The following is a 10,322-nucleotide window of genomic DNA, read 5'->3' on the forward strand; positions in this document are numbered from 1 at the left end:
CTCCAATGAAAACCCAAGCCCAGGTACCAATGAAAAGAGACTAGTTAGAACCAAGTTATTAAAAAAATGACTTTTAGTATCAATAGGAACATTGGCCACAGTCCACATCATGTCAGAGGAAGTGTCAAACACATGAAAGCTGTGAGGAAATTCATTTCTTCTTCCCTTTTGAAGGCTTGGCAAATAAAGCAGGGTCAATGTGCTCCTTTGCCAGGCCCCTGACGGAGAAGAGTCTGGCTGCGCGCTCCTGCAGGGTGCCCCCACACTTCAGTCCAAGAGCCATCAGTTCACACTTGAGCCTCTCCAAACCCAGTGACTCCAACTCTGCTGCAGAGCTGAATGCAAACAGATCCACAGCTTCCCGACCGAGAGCCTGCTGGGAAAAGGAAGAAGTAAAGCCAGCCTGTAATTACCAACTGTGTTTTATTTCCAAAGAGCTGCTCTTTACTGTAGCATTGCCCTACTATAGACTGTCATCCACACGCCATTCCACACGCAGTTTCCGATACACAGGGAATGCTAATCTCTTATCTATGCAGCTAGAAACAAACGTTCAAGACTGCAACAGGCACAGAATTTCCTCACAGATCCTCCCCTTACCGTCCCCCAAGATGGGGCCTCACACAAAAGTCAGAGCTAATTCTGAATTTCCTTATGTAGCTGAAGCTGCCTTTGAACTCTCAGCCCTCCCATGGCGGCCTCTCAAGGGCTAGGATGACAAGCATGTACTGCCATATCTGGCATCTATTTTTGACAGCGTCTTGCTATGTAGCCCTGGTCTCAAATGTTCAGTAATATTCCTGCCTCTACCTCCCTAATGTTGTGATATTACAGATGTCTACTGCCAACTCCCAGCTTGGGACATGTCCTTCTTTCCCCCCATATATACACATTTGTTTGTTTGTTTTTTTTTAAAGGAAAACAAAACCCCAACATACTGTGTCTCCTGAGTGGCTTCCCTCCAAGTTAGCAACAGGGACGCTTTTGCTATCCTCTCCGGATAGCGCCACGGCAGTTCTGTCTCTACCAGTCACTCCTGTCTCTTGGTCCTTTTGTGTGGGTTTGGGACTCTCTGTCTCCTTCTTTGCTGGGCCATCTTCTGTCTCTGTGACCATCTTCCTTTCATTGTGCTCCCCGGAAGATGTCTCTCCCCACTCAGTTTGTGTGTTTTCCCCAATGTCCTGCCCAGGGTCAGTCATGGTTTTCTGCAGCTCTTCCGGAGCCTCAGAGTGTGTACTCAATCCTGAGCGCTGGGGACTGCAAGGACAGCTGGCTGCCACCTCAACATCGTCACTACCATGTTCTGGAGCACAGCAGTTCAGACCAGAAGTACCAGAGTCTTCGTCGCTGTCATCATCTGAGCTTCCAGCACTGGACCCCTCGGAAGCCTCCAGTCCTTCCATGCCCAACCTGCGGAAGCAGCGGAAAGATGTGACCCATTTCCAACCTGTACCTCTGTCTGGGTGGGGACTATCTGCAGACACGGGGAAAGCATGGGCTGCCCTGAGATGGTAAGTAGGTGCACTTTAGAAAAGTGTACTCCAGAGGTGTAAACAGAAGGAACTGCATCCGAGCATGTAAAAACCCGCCCGTTTGCCCATGCTCTTGGTGGCGGGCTCTCCCTCATATACACGCTCTTCCCTGCACGTTCTCTTAGTTCCTTCTTTTTTTAAATTATGATTCTTTTAAAATTATACTTGAAACTTTCCCTTTCTATATTAATTCCAGCTGTTGACAATCAGACACAGTAAGAAGCAATGAAGAAAATCCTTAGGTCTGAGGGTGAAGCTAAGTGGTAGAGTGCTTGCTTAGCATGTGTGAGACCTAGTTCTATTTTCTAGCTATCTCTAAGAAAGAGGGAGAACAGCCTATGCTTCAGTCATAATTGCTGTGCTGGATAGCTTTATGTCAACCTGACACGGTTAAAGTCACCTGAAAGGAGGGGACCTTAATTAAGAAAACGCCTTCTCTATAAGACTGGGCTGGAAGACTGTAGGGCATTTTCTTTTCTTTCTTTCTTTTTTTTCCCCCAAGTTAAGGTTTCTCTGTGTAGCCCTTGGTGGTCCTTAAATTAGCTCTTGTAGACCAGGATGGTCTCAAACTCACAGAGATTCACCTGCTTCTGCCTCCTGAGTGCTGGAGTTAAAGGTGTGTGCCACCACCGCCCAGCTATAGGGCATTTTCTTAATTAATGATTGATGGGTAATGCCATCCCTGGGCTGGTGGTCCTGAATTCTATAAGAAAGCAGGTTGAGCAAGCCAAGAGCAAGGCAGTGAGCAGCACCCGTCCATGGCCTCCGCATCAGCTCCTGCCTCGAGGTTCCTGCCCAGCTTGTGTTCCTATCCTGACTTCCATCAATAATGAACAATGATCTGAGAATATAAGTCAAAAAAAATCCTTTCCAGGGCTGGAGAGATGGCTCAGAGGTTAAGAGCATTGCCTGCTCTTCCAAAGGTCCTGAGTTCAATTCCCAGCAACCACATGGTGGTTCACAACCATCTGTAATGAGGTCTGGTGCCCTCTCCTGGCCTGCAGGCATACACACAGACAGAATACTGTATACATAATAAATAAACATTTAAAAAAAAAATCCTTTCCTCCAAGTTGTTTTGGTCATGGTGTTTCATTGAAGTAACGATAACCCTAATTAGGACAACTCCCCTAACTACAAAGTCTCCACGGTTTCTAACAGATGGAGAATGGATAAAGAAATTGGAATATGCAGGCAACTTTACAATTAGAAGCAGTATGCGTTGGACATGGTAGTTCATGCTTATAATCCCAGCACTCAGAAGGTGAAGCAGGATGGACCAGGATTCTTTATTCTTGTCCGACTCAAGAGACCAAAACAGCAACTAAACACGGATGAATCTAAACAAAAGGCGGCAGGCATTAGAGGTGATCTGACAGTCTGGGAAAGGCCAAGACAATGGGAACAAGCATCAAGTTAGTGGGAACAGGTCGCCAGACTACCTGGCTCCAAGGCCACACTAAGGACAACTGCCCTGATGAAAATTTTCTTCTTGACTGTACTGCAGGCAGAACATCCATACACATAAAATAATAAAAACTTGGGGAAAAAAATAAAGAAAAGAAGTATTGTTTATGTGATGTTTCACTATGAAAGGAGTCCTTTCGGGGACTGGGAAAATAGGGCTCCGTTTGTCAAGTGCCTTACATCCAAGACAAGGGCCTGAGTTGTGAACTCCACCACCTACATAAAAAGCCAGAGAAGGGGGGCATCTGAAATCCCAGCATGGGGGTGGGCGTAAGAAATACAAGACAGGAGGATCCCTGGTACTCACTGGTTAGCAAATCTAACCGAACGGATGAGTTCCAAGTTCAGTGAGGGACCATGTCAAAAAGAGATGGAAAGCTGGAGGAAGACATCTATGCCCGCCTCTCGCCTCCACACACACACTGCACATGTATGCACACACAAACATGTACACAACTCATCACTCAGTTTCTGCTGAATGGCATCCACAGCAGAAAACACTGCTAATGCGTACAGAGTGCCAAGCAACAAAATCCGAAGACCGAAGCACTCTGGAAATGAGCTCCCATCAGTGCTACTTAAAAATGTGTTTGCTCAAGCCCTCGGTGTGACGGATCATGCTGGTGATCTGAGATCCATGCAGGACGCTGATGCAGGAGAATCCCAAGGTAGAGCAATGAATGACCTATCTCTCCTCCCTCCCTCCTTCCCTCCCTCCTTCCCTCCCTCCCTCCCTCCCTCTCCCTCTCCCTCTCCCTCTCCCTCTCTCTCTCTCACACACACACACACACACATACACAAAGAGAGAGAGACAGAGAAAAGAGTGGAGGGAAGGAAAAGAGAAAAGGCACTTGTGTGAACAGACAAGGACTCACCAGAAACACTTCTTTTTCTTTGCACCAGCTCCGTGGTCTGCTTTCGACTTGTTAGGCCGTTTCCGAGTCTCACTGATGTCTGCTGACACCATCTTGCTGGAGGCAGCCTGCATACCTGAGAGGAAAATTAAACCAGTTTCTGTAAGGACATACTCTGGGGGTTGTACAGAGTGCTACAATCTTTTAAAGAAGCTTTTTTTTTTTTTCAAACAGGGTTTCTCCGTGTAGCCCAGGCTGTCCTGGAACTTGCTCTGTAGACTAGGCTGGCCTCAAACTCACAAAGATCCACCTTGCTCTGCCCACCTGAGTGCTTCAAGAAGAAAAAAAAAACCTTTTAATTAGCATACAAAGTAACAAGTTTCCTTACTTTTTTTCATACATACTTAGTTATGGCTGTTCCTCACCTAATATAAATTTCTTCATACCAAATTTTTTATGGTTATGAGATTAATCCCAAACTTAAAAACAATCTCAGATAAACACTACGGAATCATATCTGTCTGTGACTGAGCTAGTCTCAGCACACTGTGGTTGAAGATGACCTTGCTCTCCCGACTCTCCTGTCTTCACTGAGCAAGTGTAAAGGTCAGGCACTCCATCACGCCCAGCCAGGACAGTTCGTTCGTTCGTTCGTTCGTTCGTTCATTCGTTCATTCATTCGTTTTTCAAGACAGAGTTTCTCTGTGTAGCCCTGGCTATCCCAGAATTCGCTCTGTAGACCAGGCTGCCCTTAAACTAGGAGGTCCAGCTGCTGGGCCTCCTGAATGCCTGGATTAAAGGCATGTGCCACCACTGCCCCACTCTTTCATTTTTAAGGGACAGGGTTTTTCTTTATGGCCTGGCTAGACTGGAACTTACTGTGTAGACTATAAACTCACATAGATCCATCCATCTGCCTCTGCCTCACAATCAGTCTCTAGAATAGGACTTTCCTATCTACCCATCTATTCATCTACCTCTCCCTCCCTCCCTCCATCCATCTATCTGGGATAGGGCCTATTATGTAGTCTTGGTTGTCCTGGAACTTGCTGTGTAGACCAGGCAGACCTCAAACTCACGGAGATCCACCTGCCTCTGCCTCCTGAGTACTGGAATTAGAGCCATGAACCGCCACACACATCCAGTTTAGAACATGTTCCCCAGGCCCGGTTTTTCAAGACAGACTTTCTCTGTGTAATAGTACTGGCTGTACTGGAACTCACTCTGTAGACAAGGCTGGCCTTGAACTCACAAGTTCTGGGATTAAAGGCCTGTTCTACTACTGCTTGGCTTTAGAACAGAACTTTTTAAGACACCAATATGCAACTTGAGGCTGAAGGCTCATATCTGACAGTTATTTGCATACATTTGTCTTTCCTGTCCTAGCACAGCCTTTGTGATGAAAAGGATCCTTTAAATCAATGACATTCATGACAGGCCCAGAGCACTGGACTGGATGCTTAAAAGAACACGCTGAGGTTGCTGGGCGGTGGTGGCCCACACCTTTAATCCCAGCACTCAGGAGGCAGAGGCAGGTGGATCTCTGTGAGTTTGAGCCAGCCTGACCTAGAGAGCAAGCTCCAGGGCAGCCAAGGCTGTTATACAGAGAAACCCTGTCTAGAAAAAAGAAAAAACAAAACAAAACAAAAAAACATGCTGAGGTGTATACTAACTCCTAACCCCGCACTGCACAAAAAAGAAAGAATGGTCTGGAGAGATGACTCAGCCATTGAAGGCCAGGCTCACAACAAAGAAGAGAAAGGATATTCTTCCCTGGGGCCCAAAAGCCTAAGACATTTGGGGTTGTCATGCCAAGTGTTGCTGTGTTGCACTGGGTGCGGTGCAGGGTTAGCATGTGGTAAGAGAGGTTGGTCAGCTTTCGTCATTCTCTTGCAAAGTGCTCTGGCGCCACTCCTCACAGTGGAGTGGTCCGAAGCTCATGCACCAAGGGCTGCAGAGCCAGAATTCTCGCTCTCACCTTTGAGGACAGAGTCCTCCAGACGCTCAGCCATCTCATGGCACTGCCTCTGGTAGTCGGGGCTGCTGAAGCAGTGCTTAGGCTCTGCGAGCTTCCGCTGCAGCCTCTCCAGGCGCTTCTGCTCCTTCTCAGCCTCCCGCTCAGCTTGCTGCTTGACCCACTCAGCCATCCTGGGGAAGGGTGGAGATGGAACTGAATGGATGTATCACACACGGCATTTAGATCACTGGGAGACCATATGTATAAAGGTGGCCCAGTACGACAGAATAGTTGAAAAACTTAATGCTTAATGACACTGTAGTCATAGTAACATTTACTCACCCGTTTAGGGTGTTGTTATTAAAAGAAAACAACCCTTCCAGCTCTGAGTAACACAAAAGTACAGAACAGTCATGCACATGGTATAATGCTTGCTAATAACTGCCATCGATTTATACGGCTACTGTACTATTTATTTATTGGGGGGGTGATCATAGGGATCAAGCCCAGGACCTTAAGCAAGTGCTCTACCACCAAGCTGCACTGCTAGTTGGCTGCTGTTTCATTCCTGCTCCTAATTATTAAGTCAAGTTTATTTATAAGCCTGGTGCCGCACCCCTTTAACCCCAGCACTGGGAGGCAGATTTCTCTGAGTTTAGCCATTCTGGTCTACATAGTGAGTTAAAGGACAGCCAAAGCTACAGGGAGAGACCCTGTCTCAAAAGCACAACAGACAAATACACATAAATCAAGTTTACTGTGAAACTATATGCCATTATCTCATAAGTGACACCTCACACATCAGTCCATCAATCTCTTCACTGTATCAGATATCAATTATAATGTCTGAGTTTACTAATGCTCTCTCTGTGATGCTTGCATGAGGGATTCTGTTAATGAGCTATTTCTCAGAACTCACCAAGCATTTTGACTACAAAAAATACTTCCTATACAACGAATGGACTCCTATTCATATTGTGACACTTCTCCAGAAAGGTGTATCACTATACTGTCAGAGACTTAAATACAAAGTGGGTATCTTACGCTTTCTCATGATTGACATCTCGTAATCTCCTCCCACTGAGATCCCGGCAGGCTTCGCGATTGGTTGTCTTCTCTATCTGTGCACCAAGTGCTCGAAGCATAGACCCAAAACCTGAAACCAATATATTCATGGATTAAGTGGTTAAGGATAGATACAAGTCAGATTAATGAGAATAGCCTATATAACAAGATAAAAATAAACTCCACATTCTTTTTCTTTTAGAAAAGGAGATGGACAAGGTTTCTGCCCAGGAAGCAAAGGTATTGATTAATCTGATTAACACTGTGTTTTCTTTTTTTCTTTTTTTTGGTTTTTTTTTCGAGACAGGGTTTCTCTGCGGCTTTGGAGCCTGTCCTGGAACTAGCTCTGTAGACCAGGCTGGTCTCGAACTCGCAGAGATCCGCCTGCCTCTGCCTCCCGAGTGCTGGGATTATAGGCGTGCGCTACCAACGCCCGGCAACACTGTGTTTTCTGCCTTCCACTTTGTATGTCTGAAATGCTGTACTGTACAGGTAGGATCGATAAAAAGCTTCAGCCAATGCCAGAGGCTCCGAGCTTCCTAGGTGAAGAATTATGTGACAGGACTTGGGAGGCAGCAGCCAGTGAAGTGTGTGCTGTACAAGCATAAGGAAGTGAGTTCTGGATTCTCAGCGTCCATGCAAAAGCTGGGCGCAAGGACAGGTGCTCAAACCCCAACAGCACGACTAGAGGATCCCTAGAGCTCACCGGGCAAACTGACAAGCTCCAGGGTCAGTGAGCAATCCTGTCTTCACAAATAAAGTGAAGAGTATCTAAGGAAGACAGACCATCTCAACCCACAGCCTCCACACACACAACTCACACACATGCACAAGAACTCATACACAGAATTAGAAGAATTTGATTTATAAGGTGGCTCATGTAGGAAATCCTGTGTCTTCCCCTTGGAGAGTACAAATTTGCTGAAAGAAGCACATCAGATTAGCCACCAGTACATCTACATCAGCTATGGTGGGTTGTTTTGGTGGGCTGTTTGTTTTTTTGAGACAGGGTCTCTCTTCCTGGCCATCCTGGAACTCGCTCTATAGGCCAGGCTGGACTTGAACTCAGAGACCCACCAGTCTCTCCCTCCTGAGTGCTGGGATAAAAGGTGTGTGCTACCACTGCCTGGCTACATCAACTGTGTTTAAAAACCAACTAGAGAGGAAGCAAACTCTGTGAGTTTGAGGCCACCCTGGTTTACATGAGCTAGTTCCAGAATAGCTCAAAAACTCAAGAAAAGCCCTGTCTCGGGGGAAAAAAAAAAAAATCCAAAATTGAGTACAAATGGTTTCACAAGGAAAAACAAAATTGGTATATGAAGCCCAACAAGTCTGTTAATCTCAAACACACCACTAAGAGATACAGACTTGTCAGAAGAAGCCATCATCAAGTCCTACCTCCTTTCCCCCCACAAAGTCTGGGCTCCAAACTGTACACAGCTCCATGCTGCACCGTGTCACTGGGGGCAACAAGGACTCCGTTGCATTTCACAAAGAAGCAGTCCGCAGGGATTTCCTAGAAACGAGAGTAAGTGTTTAGTGCCTGTGACACGAGATGAGACCTCATTTATTCTTATTGACAGATTACCAGGTCCAATTGCATTACTACTTTTTTTTTTTAAATATTTATTTATTTATTATATACACAATATTCTGTCTGTGTGCATGACTGCAGGCCAGAAGAGGGCACCAGACCCCATTACAGATGGTTGTGAGCCACCATGTGGTTGCTGGGAATTGAACTCAGGACCTCTGGAAGAACAGGCAATGCTCTTAACCACTGAGCCATCTCTCCAGCCCGCATTACTACTTCTTAAGCTGAAAACAAGGGCTAAACCCGCCCTCTACATTTGGGTGTCATTTCCTACTGTGACCTAACAGCTCCCTTCCTTGTCTCAGTGTCAGGCTACACAGGGCTCAGAAGTCTCCCTCATTCTCCTGACCTTTATAAACTGGTAAAAAAGTAAACTCAGTATCAAAACTGATCAAAAGTTTAAATCTGCCAGTCATCCTGACATGTGTAGGTAGGGAGAAGGCAGAGGCAAGGGTACATTTGGTGTGTGCATTACCATGTAGCCTAGATTCAGGACTCAAACCTGCAATCCTCCTGCCTCAGTCTTCATGTGCTGAGGTATCAGGGTGTGCACCCCCATCCCAGTGAGTTTAGATTTTAGTCTAAATAAAACTACTAGCCCAGCAAGGTGACCACACCTTTAATCCCAACACTCCGAGAGGCAGACAGACAGATCACTGTGAGTTCCAGGACAGCCTGGTCTACATAGTGAGGCCTAGTCTAGACAGGACAGCCAACATTACATAAAAGAGAGATGTCTCAAAAACCAAACCAAACCAAACTCCCCTCAACACACACACAGAATTGTCAATATGCCAATGTCACTTAAAGCTATGTAACTGCCTACAATCACATGAGAGGAAAAGTTATCAGGAAAAAGATCAGCTTCCAAAGTTAGAGGTTAGGGAGAGCAGGTAGCAAGAAGAAAGGAGGCCAGAGGGCGGAGGACAGTTGATGCTGATGTACGGATGTATGGGACGATCATGGTCAACTATGTCACACAACAAACACAGGATGTGATGAAAACTCAGAACTCATCGCCCTTCTGTTGTGATGAAGACCAAAAGCAACTAAGGGAGGAAAGGACTGATTTCGGCTTACACCACAGGTCACAGCCCATCTCTGAGGGAAGTATGGCAGGAGCTGAAGCAGAAACCATGGAAAAACTGGTTTTCTCCCTGCTTTCTCAGCTAGCTTTCCTAGGCATTCCAGGCCCATCTGTAGCTTTGGCTGTCCTGGAACTCACTCTGTAGACCAAACTCACCTGCCTCCCCAGTGTGGGATTAAAGACACGTATCACTTTAAAAGACTGGCTGCAAAACTTTAAAAGACATTAATATAAAGGCAGAAACTTTTTTGTTAGTTTTTTGTTTTGGAGACAGGGTTTCTCTGTAGCTTTGGAGCCTATCCTGGAACTAGCTCTTATAGACAAGGCTGGTCTCAAACTCACAGAGATCCGCCTGCATCTGCCTCCCAAGTACTGGGATTAAAGGCGTGAGCCACCACCACCTGGCATCAGAAACTTTTTTCCAAATAAAATAGCTCATCAAAAAAAAAAAACCTAATCAAAGTATTTTATGTTATACAAAAGATTTGTTTTGTATAGTAGCATTCCAACAGGCTTACGACAAAGCAGGGCTATAGATGTGTAAGGGCCAACACCCAGTCTGGGCATTCTTCCCTACAGCAAATGACCTGGACCTTCATGGCAAAGGGTAACAAAATGTTTCCTCTTTCTGACAAAATTTCTAGCAGCAGAGCTTCTTTCCATCTCCGTTTTTTGTTTGTTTGTTTGTTTGTTTGTTTTTTAGTTTTTCGAGACAGGGTTTCTCTGTAGCTTTGGAGCCTGTCCTGGCACTAACTCTTGTAGACCA

At 45.8% G+C, this 10,322-nt stretch overlaps 1 protein-coding gene across 2 annotated transcripts in view; it reads right to left on the bottom strand.

Annotated features, from left to right (window-relative positions):
• Window positions 1-51: 51 nt before the first annotated feature.
• Window positions 52-10,322, bottom strand: part of Sde2 (SDE2 telomere maintenance homolog) — a 12,740-nt gene continuing 2,469 nt past the window's right edge. Inside the window, exons 2-7 of one of the 2 annotated variants that reach the window (XM_005348959.3) lie at window positions 8,274-8,391; window positions 6,855-6,966; window positions 5,832-6,001; window positions 3,875-3,989; window positions 939-1,410; window positions 52-373 (exon numbers count right to left, since the gene is read on the bottom strand). In XM_005348959.3, coding sequence (XP_005349016.1) covers window positions 152-373; window positions 939-1,410; window positions 3,875-3,989; window positions 5,832-6,001; window positions 6,855-6,966; window positions 8,274-8,391 — 1,209 coding nt within the window. In that variant the 3' untranslated portion in view covers window positions 52-151. Of the gene's footprint in view, window positions 377-938; window positions 1,411-3,874; window positions 3,990-5,831; window positions 6,002-6,854; window positions 6,967-8,273; window positions 8,392-10,322 lie in introns of both variants that reach the window. The other variant, XM_026779626.1, reaches the window with a different exon arrangement.

The sequence above is a fragment of the Microtus ochrogaster genome, chromosome 6, assembly GCF_000317375.1.
Source record: "Microtus ochrogaster isolate Prairie Vole_2 chromosome 6, MicOch1.0, whole genome shotgun sequence".
Classification (NCBI taxonomy): domain Eukaryota; kingdom Metazoa; phylum Chordata; class Mammalia; order Rodentia; family Cricetidae; genus Microtus; species Microtus ochrogaster.